Genomic DNA, 20675 nt, shown 5'->3' with positions numbered 1-20675 from the left:
GAGTCCAACAGAATTCTTAACAATGAGGGTGAAGGTTTGTTCTCCGAGCTTGTGGGTTGGTTTCCAAATGTTTCGTTACCAGGCTAGGTAACATCTTCAGTGGAGTTTAGGGGATGTCAGTGTCAGTGTTCTTCTGTTTATAAGGGCTTTGTGATGGGTGAGGTGTGGCTGTGTCAGGTGAGGGTGTCTCAACCTTAACCCATCACAAGAGACCCTCACCTGACACACCCACACCTCACCCATCACAAGACCTGACCCCTTCAAAGCCCTTATAAAGAGAAGAACTGACACTAACATCTCCTAAACCAGGCCTGTCAAACTGGTGGCCCTCGGGCCAGATACATCACGGGCAGGCCACACCAGAGGCGGGTTTCAGCAGGTTCTGACCAGTTCTGGAGAACCGGTAGCGGAAATTTTGAATAGTTCGGAGAACTGGTAGTAAAAATTCTGATTGGCCCCGCCCCCATCTATTCTCTGCTTTCCAAGTCCCAGCTGATCGGGAGGAAATGAGAATTTTGCAGTAACCTTCCCCTGGAGTGGGGTGGGAATGGAGATTTTACAGTATCCTTCCCCTGCCACGCCCACCAAGCCATGCCCACCAAGCCATGCCATGCCATGCCACACCCACCAAGCCACACCCACAGAACCAGGAGTAAAAAAATTTGAAACCCACCACTGGGCCACGCCCACCCTGGCTCCGCAAGGGCAAAAAATGTCACGATAGATCACAATCCAGCTTGTGACGCGATTGAGTTTGACACCCGGGTCCTAAACCTTCACCCTCATCCTACACCTGAGCTACAGATATTCACCACTGTGGCATTCTTAACACTATTTCTGAACTACAACTTTTTTTTTTTTTTAATTTGATTTATATGCCGCCCTTCTCCGAAGACTCAGGGCGGCTTACAATGTGCTCAGCAATAGCCTTCATCCTTTTGTATATTTATACAAAGTCAGCTTATTGCCCCCACAACTGGGTCCTCAATTTACCTACCTTAGAAAGGATGGAAGGCTGAGTCAACCTTGAGCCTTGGAGAGATTCGAACCCTGCAGTAATTGCAGGCAGCTGGTCTTAATAACCAGCTTAATAACAGGGTGCCTTAAACCCCTGTACTACCAAGGCTCTGTACTGTACTACCAACTGTACTACCAACTTGTACTGTACATCGCTCATCATTGACTCTAGATGAGTGGGGCTCTGGAGAGCTGTAGTTCATTAGTATCTGGCCTACCCGCAAATGTCTTTATTTCTTCCATCCAGTTTTCGGTACCTACCAATGAGGATCCAGGAGGAAAAAAATTAACATGATACTGTAAACATAGTCATGGGCTGCTGGTCCAACATGTTCACATATTCACAGAGGCTTTTAATCATCCTTAGTAATGCAGCAAGGGTAGTTCTACTGGATTTCTTCCCTTATGTTCAAGATAGCAGCCCTATCTGGCTCTCCAGGTATTGCTCATTTTGCATATACCCAAATGGCATAGGGGCCTTTAATTATAGTAATGTAGCAAGAGTTGTTCTACTGGCTTTTTTCCTCCTTATGTTCAGGTTAGGCTGCAATATGTGGCTCTCCAGATACAGTCCTCGATTTACAGCCACAATTGTAAGCCCAACATTTCTGTCGCTAAGCGAGACCGTTCTTTAGCGGGTTTTGCCCCATTTTACGACCTTGCTTGCCACAGTTGTTAAGTGAATCACTGCAGTTGTTAAGTTGGCCAACACGGTTGTTAAGTGAATCTGGCTTCCCCATTGATTCTGCTTGTCAGAAGGTCGCAAAAGCGGATCGCATGGCATCGGGACATTGCAACCGTCATAAATATGAGCCGGTTGCCCTGAATTGTAACCTCATGACCGTAGGAGATATTGCAATGGTTGTAAGGGTGAAAAATGGTCATGAGTCACATTTTTCAGTGCCGTTGTAATTTCTAACAGTCCCTAAATGAATGGTTCTAAGTTGAGGATTACCTGTACTGCTGATTTTACGTCAGCCACAGCTGGCTAGTGCCAGTGGTGAGACTGACTGAGATGGAGAGTACCATGGCTAGTGGTCAGACTCATAACAGGGAATACACTCCAGCAATATCCGAATAGTTGCACCTTCTTGTCTTCTGCAGTTCCATATGCACTGCGTGCCAGTAGTGGAATTCAATTTTTTTTACTACTGGTTGCATGGGCGTGGCTTGGTGGGCATGACAGGGGAAGGATACTGCAAAATCTCCGTTCCCACCTCATTCTGGGGCCAGCCAGAGGTGGTATTTGCCGGTTCTCCGAATTACTCATACTTTCCGCTACCGGTTCTCCAAAATCTGTCAGAACCTGCTGAATAGCACCCCTGCTGCATGCCCAATTCCTTGCTTTCATATACATAGCGGTGGGGAACCCAGTGGTTAGAATGCAGTATTGCAGGCTAACTCACTGCTCATTGTCAGGAATTCGATCCTGACCGGCTCAAAGTCGTCTCAGCCTTCCATCCTTCTGAGGTCGGTAAAATGAGGATCCAGATTTTGGGGGGCAGTATATAAACCACTTAGAAAGGGCTGTAAAGCACTAAGAAGCGGTATATAAGTCTAAATGCTATTGCTATTACCATATAGCAGGGAACAGTTGTTTGGTAAAATAAGTGTGATAAGGGACAGAAAGGGTTAAACAGGCCACTGGATGTGTGGTGCAGAAGCAGCAATATGTACTGTATAGAAGGAAGGAAGGAATCTTCTCCTGAAAAGAGATCTTGGGAGATTACCAGCTGCCAAGAGCCTAGCCTGAATTCTCCATGTTGTTACATAGATAGCGATCTGCCAATAGCCTCTACTTACTGGTTTGCCCGATCAGAGAACATTTAATCTAGGCCTCAGGCAAAATCCTACCACCATAGTTTCCTTTGAAAAGAAAACCGAAGATGCTGAAGATTGAATTACACTTTTAACATGGAACTAGAGTTTCGGGTTCTCCTTTGTTACAGTAGTAAGTTAAAAGTGGAACTTCCCCAATTTTACAATCGTCTCAGATTTTTCTGAAAGTAAACCATGGACTGCTTAACAAAGGGGCCGCAAAAATGATCCCACCCTCCTCAAAAGGACAAAATGAAGACATTTTAAAGGTATTTTCTGCTGAAAGATAGTGGGACCGGTGCAGTGGTGAGTTTCAAAATTTTTTACTACCAGTTCTGTGGGTGTGGCTTGGTGGGCGTGGCATGGCTTGGTGGGCATGGCAGGGGAAGGATCAGTGGTGGGTTCCTCCCGGTTCGGCCTGGTTCCGCCGAGCCGGTAGCGGTGACGATATGACGTCACCGAACCGGTTCTGCCCCCCCACCCCCGCATTATTCTTACCTTTTATTTGGCCCCACCCCCAATCTATTGCTGCCTCCTGAGTCCCAGCTGATGGGCTACAAGGAAAAACTGTTTAAACTCTTGCCGTGGGGCTTCAAAGGGCCACCCTACAGCTGATCAGTGGCAAAAGGCAATTTGGTGGTAGACCAGGGCCTCCAGAAACAAATGAGTAGACCGGTGCCTGCAAAAATAAATGGGTAGACCGGTACAGCTCTGCAAGCAGTTAAAAGCCTGGTAGACCAGTACCTCTGCTAAATCCTAAATAATTGTCACATGACCATCAAGCCACACCCACAAAATAAGCCACGCCCACAGAACCGGTAGTAAAAAAAATTTAGAACTCACCCCTGGGAAGGATACTGTAAAATCTCCATTCCCACCCCACTCCAGAGGAAGGTTACTGCAAAATCCCCATTTCCTCCCAATCAGCTGGGACTCGGGAGGCAGAGAATAGATGGGGGTGGGGCCAGTCAGAATTTTTACTACTGATTCTCTGAACTACTCAAAATTTCCGCTACCGGTTCTCCAGAACTGGTCAGAACCTGCTGAAACCCGCCTCTGGCGTGGCCTGCCCGTGATGTATCTGGCCCGAGGGCCACCAGTTTGACAGGCCTGGTTTAGGAGATGTTAGTGTCAGTTCTTCTGTTTATAAGGGCTTTATAACTAGCTTCTGAACTACTCAAAATTTCCGCTACCGGTTCTCCAGAACTGGTCAGAACCTGCGGAAACCCACCTCTGGATGGATGCCTGTGTATTCTTGAGACTCAGAACAAATAGCTTAATTCCAAGAGTAACACTGTGTGCACCGGAAAGCTGTCGATGGTTCTTAGAACCGTTATCGAAAAACCACAACAATCTAAAATCTAGCTATCCCCTTTATTATGGCCACCTTATCAGATTTCCTGGTATTTTCTGAGCCCAGAAACTATCCACCTGACTCCCGGTGTGACTCTTGAAGGGGAAGAAGACTGTAAGATAAGATGGTATAAGTAGGCGTGGCAACAACAGAAGGAGACTGTAGCAAACACTATCACATTCATTAACAGGCAGGCAGCCCAATGAGTCAGCTATACAGACCAAGCTCAGAGCGAATTATGCAAGCCCTTGCCATCTACAGACACAACTCCCTGCTTAGGTTGTTGCAGCATGTTCTACTACACCGAGCTTCCTTTGAAGACCACTCAAAAGCTTGTCAGGAACGCAGTGGCATAGGTAGCTATGGGTACACCAGTGGTGGTATCCAGCCGGTTATATCCGGTTCGGGTGAATCAGTAGCAGCGGCTGCAGGAAGCTCCGCCCACCTGCCCGGATGTCAGCACATCCTGTTTTTGATGCTCCGTGCATGCGCGGAAGGCTCTGGGCATGTGCAGAGTTGGCGCATGCGCTCACATTTGCGAACCGGTAGCGAAGTTAAGTGAATACCACCCCTGGGGTACACCACCGTATGTTCCAGGTCAGGGGTCTGCAACCTTAAACACTCAAAGAGCCATTTGGACCCATTTCCCATAGAAAAGAAAACACTGGGAGACACAAAACCTGGGTGGGCGTGGCCAACTTGATGTCACTCACTTCCACCAGTCACATGACCCCCCCCCAGCCACGCCTACCCAGCTGGTCATTAGGGCAGAGAACGGGTTATTAAAAACACCAGGAACCACAAAATCCTTTTGACATCTCTCTCTCTCTCCCTCCCTCCCTCCCCCCTCTCTCTCCCTCCCCCCCTTTCTCTGTATTGCTCTGTCTCTGCTCCGGTCACTTCTCCATCGGCCTTACCGTCTCAGGCCAGGCAAGGAGTGACTGGGAGGGGCGGGCGAGCGGCGGGGCCAGCCAGTGGTGAGATCACCCGACATGGAGCCACAGCAGAGGGCCCAAAGAGCTGCATGTGGCTCTGGAGCCGCAGGTTGCTGATACTCATTCCAGGTGATACCACAAGAGAACAAACTTTGGTGGCTCCCATGATGTAGATTACCATCTGTAAAGCTCTTCATGGCACGTGGCCAAGTTCTCGGAGGAGGAGCTGCCTATCTCTATTCACCTCTCACCATCCCACAAGATCTTAAAGGGGTTGATACGCTCTGGCTCCCTTCTACGACAAAATGACATCTGAGGGGATCTAGAAGATCTATGGCTTCTTCTGTCTCTGTTTTCTGTGGAACAGTATACAGGTAGTCCTCGACGTACGACCACCATTGAGCCCAACTTTTCTGTTGCTCAGCGAGACAGTCGCCAAAGGGAGTTTGGCTTCATTTTACGATTAGGAGGTCGCAAAAGGTGATTGCATGGCACTGCAACCCTCATAAATACGGGTCAGTTAGCCAGCGTCTCAATTTTGACCACATGGCCATGGGGATACTGCAACGGTCATAAGCGTGGAAAACGGTCACTTTTTTTCAATGTCATTGTAACGTTGAATGGTTGCTAAACAAATTGTTGTAAGTCAAAGACTATCCGTACTCACTCTCCCCTCCCACTTGATATTCTGATGACTCGACTCTGCTGCCCTTTCAGAGTCAGGGTCTGAAGAATTGGCTCTTAAGCCAGGCATTGGGCCAGGCTGTTACATGAGACCATTCTACAAGGGTTAAGAGAATGATTGTCTTCAGATTTGCTATGTTGTTTTTTTCTTTCTTTCTTTCTTTCTTTTGGTTTGGATATTTTCTGGGCTTGATTTTGTTTAATCCAATGCAGTCACACCTGCAAGTCGGGCAGCCCTATTCATTGATGTAAATTGATCTCTACTGTGTTGGATTTTCCTCATTATGCCAAGACTCGGTACCTGTGGGCAGGGGTGGGCTTCAAAAATTTTAGCAAGGGGTTCTCTGTCCGGTTGCTGGGTGGGCATGGCCATGGTGGCCGTGGCCTAGTCGGCCTCCTGCACCACGGCGGGGGAGCATTTTTGCCCTCCCTGGCCTCTGGAGGCTTTCCTTGAGCCTCTGGGAGGGCAAAAGTGACCTCCCCAGGCGCTGGAAGCCCTCTGGAGGCCAGAAACAGGCCCATTTCCGGTCTTCCCAGACTTCCGGTAGGCTCATTTTTCACCCTCCCTGAGCATTCGCGCGTGCCCTGCACTTATCTGCATCCAAAACAGGCTAAGTGGGGACTCCTGGGAAGGGCGGGGCGGGGTGGAGTGGGGCGGGGCCAGCCAGGAGTGGGATTTGGGGGTTCTCCGAACTGCACAGAATCTTAGCTAGAGGTTCTCCCAAACCCCTGTGAACCCCCAGCAGCCCACCCCTACGTGTGGGGACTTTGGATCCCCTTGCAGCCCAGCCTACTTCCCAGGGTTCCTGTGAGAATATAGGGTTGTGGAGATCCTGATGTTCAGCCACCTTGAACGCCTAGGGGGGAAATATGAGATGGCAATCAAACAAACAAACAAATATACACATTGCATAGTGCCTGTTGGCGGATGTGAGAGAGGTGGCACCTGTGACTTATCCTGCCTGCCGGACCGGTCTAGAAAAAGCTGAGAAGGGGAGTTCCTGGTCTATCTCTGGTAGAAGCCATACGGTAGAACAGAATGACCAGAAATTGCTTAGGAATGGTGGTGAAAAAAATGTCTAAATAACAGCCTGTGATTGCAGCCTCCCCCCCCCCTCACTTTCTGTGCATTGTATGCAAAAGTCCATAAAAAAGGGGCGGGGCTAGACCATATTATTATTATTATTATTATTATTATTATTATTATTATTATTATTATTATTATTATTATTACCTTAGTCTGTGGACATCCCTGGAGCTGATTAACCTTTTGATTTTCAACAATCGAACCAAATAAATAAATAAATAAATAAATAAATAATAAATAAATAGATGAACAGAAGCTAAACAGAACAGTACTGAGCACAATTTTCTCCCAGGAAAAAAAAAATGAAAAAAAAATTGTATAAGGCAAGTTATAATGATTATGATGACAACGCAAGCACAATTGAGAAGCTGTCCGTGATCATAATCTACATTATTAATCTGGTGATTAGCACTAGCAGTTTTTTTCTCCATTGTCTCCCCTAGAGCATGATCAGAGCATTGAGACAAGGGGATCTCTTTTAGCCAAAGAAATGTTCAGTGTGACAAACCCCAGTCTTGGTTCCACAGCAGCATTGAAAGAAGAATTAAGAAAAGATTAAGATTCAATATTAATAAGGAGAGTTGCAAAGGTAGTAGAAGATTCTTTGCCAAGGTTTCAAATATGCCCACATGGGGACAAAAACCCAAGCGAGATTTCTTCTCAGCTCGCTGCCTTTCCAGTAGCTGTGTAATGGACTACAAAATCCATCATATCCAGCCAGCTGGGTGGGAGAGGGAACTGCAGTTGAATTAGGGATAGACAGCACAAAGATAAACCACTGTGGTAGAAAAGCAAGCTAGGTACCTCACTCTCAAGAGCAGTGATGACTGAAAGAACCTACAAAACAATTATATAATGCGCACACCCAAAGACAGGCAGAAGCGATGACAATCATAGGCTTACCTCTACAGAAACACACACGCACACAACCTGCATGCCTGCACACAGACACAGAAGCTAACGAAGCCCAAGTTCTAACCCATATTTCTCTACTCAGGTGCGTCTTTCCAATTAAATAAATTTTTTAAAAAATTGGTAGATGGACATCGGCATTGAATTGATGACCAACCTATCAATTCAAGGAAAAGAATCTGACCTTCCCTGCATACCTCCCAGGTGTAGAGAAGCCCCCAAAAATCGGGAAGCCTGTCATATTGTACAGAGTTTGGTCTCCCACAAAAGCCCACAGATGGCCGATCCATTCAAAGAAATAACATGTGCCCAGGCGCGAGCAGGAAGAAAGGGGATGATGGTCAGGGATCATCGCCTGATGTAGAATCCGGTACAGGTTTCGCTGTTATCAACTCAAAAATCAACGAAACATTTCAGGCGATCTGCTGCCGTTTTCATTCATGCACACAGGCACACTATACTCCCCATAATCTCTGCATTGGCCATGTGGGCAGGGACTCCTGGGAGCATCCTTTTAAACACACACAGAGAGAGAGAGAGAGCAGCAGTGGGTTGCCTGCTCCCTGCTGCAACCCAACGCTCACTTATGCAGGTGCCAGCATATGCCCACCTCCCATGCACACAGGGTATACTACTCACAGGGCGGGCAAGCAATGCCAGGAGGAAGGGAGGGAAGGAAGGCGTCAAGAGAGAGCAGAACTGCCACTAACCAAGAGGGACAACTGCACAAGCCACCACCACCCTAATCCTGGGCTCCTCCAACCATAAGTCCCACCACCGTTTCAAGTCGGGCTAACTCTCAAGTCAGGATGAAGAGACTGGACCGCCATCTGTCAGACATGGTGTAGGGACTCCTGCTTGGGCAGGGGGCTGGACTAGATGACCTACAGGGTCCCTCCCATGTTAAATCTGTGAAACGAAGATCGTCCCCGCCAGGATGAGCAACTCGGGTTTAAGGATGGAAGGGCAAGCCCACCGCCAACCCTACCCAATGGCCCTGGCTGGGACGGGGTGGGGTGGGGGGCATCCATCCTACAGGCAAAGCGGACCAACCCTGCAGAGTTGTCTCTGCCGCCAGAAGCAACCGCAGACAGACAGACAGACAGACAGACAGACCCAAGGCACAAAACACCCGGGACTCTGAAGCACGGAAGATACACCGCAATAGGCGACCAGCGTCGGCACAAAAGAGGCAAAGGCGCCGAAAAGCCACCGCCGGCAAAGACGCCCAGGCGCCGGCGGCAGCCAGATGCAGACGGACAATGCCACGCAGTCACACCCGCTCCATCCCCTGCCCGATCTGTCCTCGCCGCCGGGCTCACACTTACAGGCTGGGGGTGGGAGATCGCGGGCGAGAGAGGGCTCCGTCCGGCGGCTTCCCGGGAAAGGTGGGGTCCCGGCGGGAAGAAAGTCCTTTGCGACCCCCACCCCGCCCCTCCCCGCCCTGTTGTGCCCGGAGCTTGAGAAAACCTCCGTCCCGCTTCTCTGCTCGCCTTTTTTGCGCTCGCTCTCCACTCCAGCCACCCGCGAGGTGTCAGCGCGAGTGGGAGGAGTCGGGTGGCTTAAAGGGAGCCAATCCGCGGCCCCAGAGGCGGGAACGGCCCGGCCATGGGTTTAAACTCCAATTAACTAAAGGCTATAGGAGAAGAAAGCGCTGGGGCAGAACGCCAAGGCGGCTCCATTCATAAACTTCCAGGAGACCGCGAGTCCGCCCGTGGGGGTGAATAACCTTTGGATTTAGGGACTTAGCGCAATCACTTTCACCCCTTGCGGCCCTAACTCGCTTTCTCCGCTTGCCTCCTGCCACGCACCCGGGCAAGGACTTGAGTTCTGCGCAAAGGAGCGCCGAGTCTTCTTCCTTCTTATGACTTACCTATGACTAACATTAAGTGTTGTACCTTATGATTCTTGATGAACATATATTTTATGTACACTGAGAGCGTATGCACCAAGACAAATTCCTTGCGTGTCCAATCACACTTGGCCAATAAAAATTCTATTCTATTCTATTCTATTCTATTCTATTCTATTCTATTCTATTCTATTCTATTCTATTCTATTCTATTCACTGCGCACTCAAGACCCTATTGTTCCGCCAGGCTAGGTTAGCAACATAATTTTAAATTGGATGTTTTAAATTTTTGGGGTTTTAAATTAAGCCAAATTTATTTAATACTTTTAAATTATTTTAAATTGATGTTTATTCTGTTTTTAATTAGGCTGTACACCACCCTGAGTCCTTCGGGAGAAGGGTGGTATAGAAATAAAATTATTCTTATTCCTATTCCTATTCCTATTCCTATTCCTATTCCTATTCCTATTCCTATTCTATTCTATTCTATTCTATTCTATTCTATTCTATTCTATTCTATTCTATTCTATTATTCTTTTCTTTTCTTTTCTTGCTGGATTGCCAAAACCTTGGCGGAAAGTTGGGTGTATCTTGGGAACAAAATCCCAAAGGGTTTTTTTTTTCTTTGAAGATGTTTCGCTTCTCAGCCAAGAAAGCTTCATCAGAGCTGAAGAAGCTTTCTTGGATGAGAAGTGAAACAGCTTCAAAGCAAAAAAAAAACAAAAAACCAGAAAGTCCAGTGGCCTCTTGGAGAAAAAAAGCACCTTTGGGACAACCGTGACCTGGATGACTGAGAAGCTCCATAGACACACTTGGGAACAAAAGCATTATGTACTGTTTCCATAGACGTTTTGCTGCAGGGATGACTTTTTTACTTGGAAAATTAGCTTGGAGAGCCATTTCATTTTTTTTACAGGTTCACCTCCCCACCTACCTTACCAGTAGCTATTCAGCCCATAGCTGTGCTTGTATTTTGAATTTACACTAACCGCTGACTTCCTGCCCGAGCTGGACTGGGCAGGACAGGTCTCCAACTGGTGTAGTTATCAGGAGACTCATCTGTTGAGAGTTGGTAGTCACCAATATCTAGATCCTTATGTACTAGTCTTAGCTTTCTTCAATTTAGCATCTTCCAGTTGTATCGGGTCTATCCTAGTCTTCCAGCATTGGTTGAAAAACATTTTCTAGGAGTTGTAGTCCCAACACAATAACAGGGTGCCAAATGAGTTATGGTGTCTCTAATTAAGATCAGCTCAAATTCAGTAATCTTCCTTGTATTTCTTAGGTCATCTCCACCAAATTCTCCCATATTTTGGAGATGTGACAACCAACACTGAAAGACACCCAGTGCCTGATTGCAAAGCACAAATACTAGAATCCATTTACACTGGTTATTATTTTTTTATTATTTATCTTGTTTCCTCCAGTTCAAGGCAACATGTCTGGAACTTCTCCATATCAATTCTACACACACAGTAAGTTTCTACTCGACTATTGTTTGGCAGGTTTATTAGGCTACGCTAGACTACTGAAAGAGGACCCTGAACATGAAGAAAAAATGATGCAAGCTGGAAGTACAAACTAGAAATATTCTGGAAGAAAATTGTCCAGTGAAGCCTAATGAATTGTGTTTTTTAAATGATAATCCTCAATTGTAGAAATTGAAAAATGGTAAAACAGGACAATGAGATTTAAACATATTAAGTATCTGGGATGAAATTTATAGAGAAATGGTTTTTTTACACCATACAATTTCCAAGTTCTTTTCCTGTTGCCTTTTAATTTGTAAAGCTGCTGAAAAACATTACTCCACTCTGCTTTTAATCCTGAGTGATGTCTTGAGAAGTTATCTCTTTGAATTATTTTGGATAAATAGTCTTATTTTTGTCCTTTTTGCATCAAACCCAGGACCTATAGTTTGGGACAATTGACAAAAACTGTAAATGAACAGAATAAGCAAATGGTAATTCCTTTTAAAAATAAATTCAGAAAGCATCTAGTTTTGGTATCTGGAGTATTTCCCCTTCTTTCCAATATAATCATTGTGCACAACAGCAAAATTTATGTGACAATCCCCATTTCTGCTTTATCATCTCTGTGCCAATCGTATCAATCTTAGAGAACACAGGAAAGAAAGTGTTTTTGTGGAATGTTTCTTAAAACAAATATTCCAAGCAAACTTTCCACAGTCCTAGCCTGTTATGACAGCCAAGAAAACAAACTAATAGATCATTGAGCAAATAAGTGCAGAATTCTCGCTCATGGCACAAATGACCAGATTCAAATTATCCTACTTCAGACACATTCTGACCCAGCTCTCTGGAAAAAGCTGTAATCCTGGGAAAGGTGGAAGAAAAGAGAACAAGAAGATGACCAGCAGCAAAGTAAATGGATTAAGTTGTAGTGACAATGAATGCATCATTTGGGAAACGTGAAAGAACAGGTGAGGAATAGATCGTCATGGAGAAAATCTATGCGGTTGCTAGGAGTCGAAAATGACTTGATGGCACATAATCATTCAACAGTCAATCATCCTGTTATGTGGAAATCACATTAGTTCATTAAATTGACTATGATCACCAGGCAGCTAAGCAGCCACATCCAGCCCACATATTAACTTCCCTTTTAACTCTTTGAGAGTTGATGTAGAGTACTGTATAAACCCAACCGGTTTGATTAGCTTTTAGTTCAATAAATTGGACATTACCCCACAGAATATTCAACAATGAGTCAACATGTTGTGTGAAACTAGACATTCAGCCATTCAACCACTGTGCAACACCACCCTGCCCCACAAACTCTCGGCCCCTCCCCAAAGAATTGGGGGGGAAAAATCAGACACGCCACAGCTACCAGTTGGCTCCTGGATTTATTAATTCTTTGGGGTCAATTCTGATCTTTTCTCCAAACGCCAGCTCTTGTACCTAGCATCCTTTTATCACAGACGTATTTTTATTTTCCGTCTCTTACCCGAAAAGCCATTTAAGTTTTTTTTTTTCTTCAAAGCAACGGAGTTTGAAAAGTCTTCTCACAACGGACCGAATGTTGAAACTTGCTGGTAAACGGGGAAGCCAAAGGTAGTCCAAACTGGGGAAGAGGGTTAAAAAAGGCATTGTATGCTTAGTAAGAAAACTGGGAGTGATCAGTCCATCTTTGAAGACTGTTAGTGGTGGAAGAAGTCTGTCCATACAACAGAGGCAGATATAATCCAAGGCAAATGCGAACATGTGCTCAAGCCATGTGCTCAAGCCTCTTCTTCACAGAATTCATTAATTGCCCCCACTCCATAACAGCACTGTATTATGATCCATTTCAGTGAGGAGAGTGAACATAGTCATCCTGGAACAGTTGAGGATACAAAAAGAGCCCTGAGGCCAGAAGATGAAATTAATCAAGGAAGAGATGGACAGGCAGGCAGACTAAAATGCACATTGCTTTTGGATGAAGACAAGCAGGCCCCTGGGGGGATGATTTATCTGTACCCAAGTGAGGAAGAGACGCAGGTGGCCTCCTCTCGTCCTTCTGCTCTTTCATCACCAATCCGCCAGAGTTTCATAGTTTGCCTGCTAAATGGCTGGTGGAAAGAAGTGCCCTCCAAATGGATTTGACCCATATGCAGCCTGCAGGAAAGAACCATGAGAGGCACAGTGGTTCATTGCCCTGCCTTGTGAATGACCCACGGAAGAGCTATTCCTTCGTATCTCTTTTTATGAAAGACTTTTGGTTAAAGCTTCTTCCCAGCTTATTTTCTCACTTTCTTGGAGTTTTTTGAGTGAGGCTGAGTTAAAATATAGATTCCAGGGGAGGAAGGAATCTCTCCTTCCCACTACCATCCTACCACCTTGTGTTTCCTTAATGCACTGCTAGCCATCTGCAATTTTGATACTGAACTGTGTGTTTCCGGAATTGGTATGGGGCGAGATTGGGTCACTCAGTCCGTTCCACCGAAATCCTTTCCCTTCCTTGGACCATTTGAATGTTCTAATTGCTCAGCCTTTTGCTTCAGAACCCACTAGCATTTTCTCTGTTTGTTTCCATGGAGGACAACTCCTTTCTAGGGGGCTATAGAAGGGAGAACGTGCAACCCTCAATGCCACCACAGGAAGACAATGAGCAAAATAGGAAGTAAAGACTTCATAGCTGCCTTGCAAAAATATATCCAGCCAAGTAGTGCAGACCACATCCTTGACAGGGTTTGGATTGTAACTCTGTTTGAACAGTGAAATGCAGGAGAAGGCACACCGTTCCCTCTACAAATATGACAGGCATCTACCACCCATAGAACAGCAATTCTACCCACGCCTCAAAAACTTCCCTGGCTGTTTCAACTTAGCTCAGCCCTAGTTGCTGATGAGATACGTCCGGTGCAGCCACAGAGTCAATAAATCGTTCCCAAACTTTGCAAGAAAAGACAGGCCTTTAAGAAATGATGCTCCCACAGTTGACCTTCGCTGTGCCTATAGCTTTCAAGGTGCTGTTTTCCTTGACACGAATAAAGGAAGAGCGGCAGTAGGAAAGGGGGAAAAAATCTAACTTCAAGAACCATCGGTTCCAGTTTATGCTGCTGACAGATCCCAAAACCTGGTATTTGGTACATAAGACTAATAAAAGATTTTGTTCCTTCACACTGCAGCGTTAACTTGTCCCTGTAGATGTCGAAAGAGGGACTGCTGCTTTAAGCAATCCGGATGCTCATTTCACAGCCCATCACGGGGCTCAAAGCCACACCCCAAAAAGAGAAGGCATACTGCTGGGAAACCAACCTATCCAGAGTCTCGGCTGAAATAATGCAAGAGGAGTGATGACAAACCAGTGAGGGAGGCTGCTATAGTCTACACCTGCGGCTGATGTCTCCCCTTCAGCCGGGGTCTCTATTAGGGTTCAAACGGAGAAGCTCGGCCGGGCGTCTTGTGGCATTAACCATCTAGCAGCTTAAGGATGCTCTCGCGCTCCTTGAGGCTCTTCCAAGCTTGATCTTTTTCCTTCTTAGTTGGGGTGCGCTTCTTCTGCCGGGCAGCCATGATCTTGCGGAAGGCATCCATGACTTCGTTGTCAGCTATGCGCACGCGTTGACGCAGTTCTTGCCTGTGAAGTTCTTCTTTGGCCAGCCTGTAGGGAAAACAAACACAACTCCTGAGTCAACCTTGGATCCTCACCTTCTTGGTCTGACCTTACAGGTAAGTCCTCAACTGACAACGGTTTGGTTAAGTGACCGTTCAAAGTTACAAGGGCACTGAAAAGAGTGTTTTAGGAGCGTTTTTCCACATGTTGACCATTGCAGCGCCCACCTAGTCACACAATCAAAATTCAGACGTTTGGCAACTGACTCGTATTTAATGACGATTTCATTGTCCTGGGGTCACTGGGATCCCTTTTTGGCAAGCAAAGTCAACGGGGGAAAGCTGGATTCGCTTAACAACCGTGTCAGTAAGTTAACAACTGCAGTGATTCACTTAACAAGGCAGGTTGTAAAATGGGGCAAAATTCACTTCACAACTGCTGTCGCTTAGCAACAGCAGTTTTGGCCTCAACTGTGGTGGTAAGTCAAGGATTACCTGTATTTCATTCCATTTTAGAGAACAAATTTTTAAAGTGAAAAAAAAAAAAGGCAGTGAATAACAATGAGAAACAGCATCATCAAGACAACCCTGAGGAGTGGATTATCAGACCTGCCACTGGTTTCTCTCTCTCTCTCTCTTTCTCACCTGAGCAGCTCAACTTTCTTGGTCCGGTTGTGGGTACTTAACGCCTTGAGCTCAGCCTGTCTCTTCCGCAGCTCAGCTAACACTTCGTCCTCCGAGTCCTCTGCCGGCCGGTCCTCTGACTCCAGCAGGCCTTGAGCTATCAGCTCTTCCTTGATGCGGCCTTCGAGAGATTTTGTGTGGGGCACACTGAAGGAGGCAAAACAACAGAAGCGGCATTACAGGTAGTCCTCGACTTACAACAGTTCAAACTCACAACAGCACTGAAAAAGGTGACTTACGACCACTGCAGCATCTCCATAGAAAAAATATAACAACCAAAATTCTATTATTATTGTTGTTGTTGTTGTTATATTTTTTCTATGCCGCCCACTCTCCGAGGACTCTGGGCATCTTACAACAATTGACAATATACTAAATAGCATATTGCCCCCAACAATCTGGGTCCTCATTTTACCCACTTCGGAAGGATGGAAGGCTGAGTCAACCTTGAGCCAGTGAGATTTGATCCGCTGATCTGCTGAATTAGCAGTCAGCTGAAGTAGCTGCAGTACTGCACTCTAACCACTGCGCCACCTCGGATGCTTGACAACTGACTCGTATTTATGACAGTTAAGAGTCCAAGTGATCCCCTTTTGTGATCTTTTGACAATCAATGGGGGAAGCCAGATTCACTTAACAACTGTGTTGTAACTCAACAACTGCAGTGATTAACTGAACAACTCTGAAAAAAAGTGACTTATGACAATTTTTCACACAACTGTTGTAGCACCCACATAGTCAAGTGATTAAAATTAGAACACTTGGCAACCAATTCATATTTATGACGATTGCATTGTTCCGGGGTCACGCGATCCCTTTTTGACAAACATAGTCAATGGGGAATTCACTTAACAACGGTGGCAAGAAAGGTCATAAAATGAGGGAAATTCACTGAACAAATGTTTCGCTTAGCAACAGACATTTTGGGCTCAACCTGCATTAGGAACCTGGGCATCATACATATTCAGTATTCCTTAAACACATTTTAACAGCCAATATTCATTGCCTATTTTTAAAGTACTCTTTATTACACATAATACTGATTATTTTATGTAATTTACTGCCATTCTTATGTGCCAATAGTTTTTTGTTATTATTTTTTGTTATTCAATTATTAACATGCCACTGATTCTTTGTGAGCCTATGGATGACTGTTGGTAACTGCTTCTTTTGATTTCTTATATGCTCCTGCTTATTTCGTCAGTGATGGTATCAGGTCAGCTGTTGGACTTTTGATTTTTGCAATTATTGGAATCTTTTCTAATCATTTTTGCTTTCATGGTTTGTGTCCAAAACATTTAAACTTGATTGCAGCATCCATTGGCTAGTCTGGTTTTACTTCACCTAGCCTTATTTTTCTTGAGGTCCAAAGTATTCTCAGCAATGTTCTGCATAACAATTTAAAGCATCTGTTTTTTTTCACAAAATGGTTAAGCTTTCCCAGGCATTTGCTCCAAAAGTAGTGATGTCCATACTATCAGTCACGTGTGATTTCTTTTGAGTTTAGGAAGATCAAGTCAGCTAGTATTTCAACTTCTCCACTGGGTTTGCATTATTGTAGCTTTTAAAAATAGTAAACAGCAAATTAGCTTCTGTTCTGTTGTCCATAAGAGATTCCATAAATATTCCTTGCTTATAGCTCATCTGAGGTTATTAGTGTTTATAGTTACAATTTCTATTTAATGTAACATTTCTTGTGATATTTTCTATACAGAACTTAAATAAAAGTGACAGCCATCAGCCTGAGCGTACTTCTCTTCAGATTCTGAGCCATTTGCATAATCTGTTCTAACTGTTGACATCTGTTCGTCAGACAAATTTTGCCCTGGACAAATGGTCTGGTTTTAAGGACTATTCACAATTTGTTGTGGTTTACACAATCAAAACCCTTTGTATCATCAATAAAAAAAATACAGACGTTTTGATTTTGAAAGCTGTGATTTTCCTGAATCTAGCCTGTACATCTGACTTTTCTCATTCCAGGGATTGTCTGGATCGTAAACTCTTGATTATTATTTTAGCCGAGTTTGAGAGAACTGCAAATGTTTAATAGTTTAAGCATTCTTTAAGACTGTCCTTTTTTGGTAATGGAATATAAACTGATCTTTTCCAGTTCCTTGGCTACTGCTGTGTTTTCCACAACTGCATACACACGGTATCACTTTAACTGCATCACCTGGCATGGTTTTTAATGGTTAAATTAGTGTATCATCAACTAATGTAGCTGTTGTGAGCAATCTTTTCTGAGATTTTTTAAAAACTTCACTTTTCAGAATTCTGCTCTAATTCAGTGTTTGTAACTTTGCATGCATCATCAAATGGGGGAGAAAAACAATTTCATGCTTTTTCCATAGCTTCTTTCTCCGGTTGATCTTTGCTTTGTCTCTTATTTGCCTTATCTGTTTATTTATTGTGCTTGACTTCATCTTTATATTTTCCTTAAATAATCTCTTGTCCTTCTGGTTTCGCAGTCACCCTCAATTTCTTTGCGCTGCTTGCCTGTTTCAGTATAAGTCCCTGTTTTGCTTGCTCTTCTGTGGAATTTAGCATTTGGCTGGACAAATATTCCTCCCTCTGTGTTGCCTTTTTCTTCACAGATTTTCAGCATGGCAGCAGATAGCCATTTTACCTTGTTTAGCTTTTGGGGATATTTTATTTGCTTTAACTTTCATAAACATCAGTCCCAAGTTCTTCAGGCACCCTTAGCAAAATTAGTTCATTAAATCTGGTCTCTATTTTCACTGTTTATTCTCCTTGCATGTGACTTTTCTTCAGTTACTTGGACTAGTTTTTTCCAAAGCTATAGATATATTTATTCAGTTGATTTAGACAATCACCCTTTAAAACATGACTCAGAGCAACTGAACAAGACACATGAAGTAAATCTTCTTAAAAATATAACAAAACATTACAAATTCCGCCAAGGCAACAACCAAAACAATTATATCAGAGTGGAACACACATTACCATGAAGGCCTTACGAAAGGCAGACAAGGTTGGTGTTCTCCATATTCCAAGCGAAAAGTCTCCATGAAATTCAGCAGGAATGACTTTAAATAGACCTGCTTAGGATTACACTGATATTCTGTAATGCTTCCTAAACATCTAAACATGAGGAGGAATGGGATAAATGTTTTAAGGAATGAAATAGGCCTCAAAAAAGGAAATAATTGCTATGGTCACCTGAAGGGCTTGTTCTGGCTGCGAGGGGAAGTGCTGGCACCATCAATTGCAGAGTCTTTGCCTGCTATCTCAGGAATAGGCGAATCTTCAATAGGGGAGATGATGTTCTCCTAGAGAGAGAGAGGTTGATTGAGAAGATTATACAATCCTGGGTTGTATAAACAGAGGCATAGGATCAAAATTGCGTGAAGTATCAGTACCTCTTTATAAAGCCTTAGTTAAAATGGGCCTGGTAGCTCCGCAGACTAAAAGCATTGTGATTAACACCAGCTGTCTGCAATTACTGTAAGTTCAAATCTCACCAGGCTCAAGGTTGACTCAGCCTTCCATCCTTTCTAAACTAGGTTAAATGAGGACCCAGTTTGTGGGGGCAATAAGCTGACTTTGTATAAATATACAAAAGTATAAAGGCTATTGTTTAACGCATTGTAAGCCGCCCTGAGTCTCCAGAGAAGGGCGGCATATAAATCAAATTAAAAAAAAAAAAAGACCACACCTGGAATACAGCATCCAGTTTTGGTCACCACGTTACCCCAAAAAAAAAGATGTTGAGACTTTGGAAAAAGTGCAAAGAAGACCAACTAAGATGATTAATGGCTTGGAGTCTAAAATGTATGAAGAATGGTTGCAGAAATTCGGTATGGCCAGTCTAGAGAAAAGAAGGACCGGGGGGGACATGATAGCAGTATTCCGGTATTTGACAGGCTTCCACAAAGAGAAGGGGGTCAACTTATTTTCCAAAGCACCAAAGGGCAGGACAAGGAAAAATGGATGGAAACTGACCAAAGGAGAGGAGCAACCTGGAATTTCTCCCAACAATGAGAAAAATTAACCAGTGGAACAGCTTGTTGTCAGAAGTTGTGGGTGCTTCATCACTGGGTTGACAATTGGGGTTTTTTAAGAAGAGACTGGACAGCCACTTATCTGAAATGGTATAGAACAGGAGTGTCAAACTCAAGGCCTGTGGGCCAGATGCGGGCCCCCGGCAGTGGTGAAATCTAAAATTTGTTACTACCAGTTTTGTGGGTGTCGCTTGGTGGGGGGTTGGGTAATGTGACTGGGTGGACATGGCCAATTTTTTTTTTTAACTTTTAAAACCATTTTTTCTACAACCTCTTCGGCAAAGAGGTTGTAAAAAAATGCTTTCAAAAGACTCTGATGATCCCAACTGAGTTGCCTGTCCGGCAGAGGCTTTTTTTCTTTTAAATGCCTCTGACGATCCAAGCTGAGTTGCCTGATCGGCAGAGGCTTTTTTAAAAAGGCATTGGGGGGGGAGGGATTTCTGCTACCGGTTCTCTGAACCACCTGCCTCCATTGCTACCGGATCGGGCGATCCGGTCCGAACTGGGAGCATTTCACCCCTGGCCCGCGGGGTGCTTAGATCTGGCCCGCACGTGGTGGCCGTTTCTACTGGCAGAAGGCTGGAGGCTGTCACAGCTGAAAATGGAGCCCGGGATGGGGGCGCATGGGGTCCCTGAGCTCCGTTTTCGCTGGCAGAGTGCTAGCAAAACAAACTACTAGCAAAAGCAGATCCCCCAGCCCTGCCGGAACCACCACAGGTGCCCCCAACACAAGTGATGTTGAGGTGGCCACACCCACACTGTCCCTCAAGGTGAAACACAATCCTGATGCAGCCTTCAATGATATCGAGTTTGATGCCCCTGGTATAAAATCTCCTGCTTGAGGAGAAGGCTGGACTAGAAGACTTCCAGCTCTATTCTGATCTGATTGACTGGAGAGAAAAGGAGCAGAAACCAAGGTAAATCTTTTCAATAGGCCTTCCCCTAGAAAATATGAGCCTGCCGGAGCTGAAGAAACCAGCTATTGGTTTTTTTTAAAAAATTATTCCTTACTTCTACAAGTGCCTGTAGGAGGCGCTGGGTGAGAGGTCCAAAAGGGCACCCATCCTCTGGCTGCTCATGCTGGGACTCCGATTTCTTCAACAAAGCATCAACATCTGGAGAAGAGGGAATGAAAGGAGCAATTGAGAACTAGGAAGGACGGGTCAATATCAGTTGCAATAAATGTGGCACTTCGGAGCAATTCTGGGATTCTTGCCATAATTAAACCTTCAACACATCAGAAGGGA

General features: G+C 44.8%; 2 protein-coding genes across 6 annotated transcripts in view; both read right to left on the bottom strand.

The window, feature by feature from the left end:
- Positions 1-9371, bottom strand: part of CAMK1 (calcium/calmodulin dependent protein kinase I) — a 48139-nt gene extending 38768 nt beyond the window's left edge. For both annotated transcript variants that reach the window (XM_060684311.2, XM_060684312.2), the window contains exon 1: positions 9136-9371. The gene's annotated coding sequence lies outside the window, so the exon portion shown is untranslated. The remainder of the gene's footprint in view (positions 1-9135) is intronic.
- Positions 9372-12515: 3144 nt separating this feature from the next.
- TADA3 (transcriptional adaptor 3) overlaps positions 12516-20675 on the bottom strand; it is a 13854-nt gene continuing 5694 nt past the window's right edge. For all 4 annotated transcript variants that reach the window (XM_087888043.1, XM_087888045.1, XM_034431742.3 and 1 more), the window contains exons 7-10: positions 20440-20543; positions 18587-18696; positions 15365-15550; positions 12516-14768 (exon numbers count right to left, since the gene is read on the bottom strand). In XM_087888043.1, the coding sequence (XP_087744169.1) occupies positions 14576-14768; positions 15365-15550; positions 18587-18696; positions 20440-20543 (593 nt within the window). In that variant the 3' untranslated portion in view covers positions 12516-14575. The remainder of the gene's footprint in view (positions 14769-15364; positions 15551-18586; positions 18697-20439; positions 20544-20675) is intronic.

The sequence above is a fragment of the Pantherophis guttatus genome, chromosome 2 (genome assembly GCF_059756535.1).
Source record: "Pantherophis guttatus breed Tessera chromosome 2, ASM5975653v1, whole genome shotgun sequence".
Classification (NCBI taxonomy): Eukaryota; Metazoa; Chordata; class Lepidosauria; order Squamata; family Colubridae; genus Pantherophis; species Pantherophis guttatus.
The sequence above is the reverse complement of the archived record's forward strand: the minus strand, read 5'-3'. Positions and strand labels throughout refer to the sequence as shown.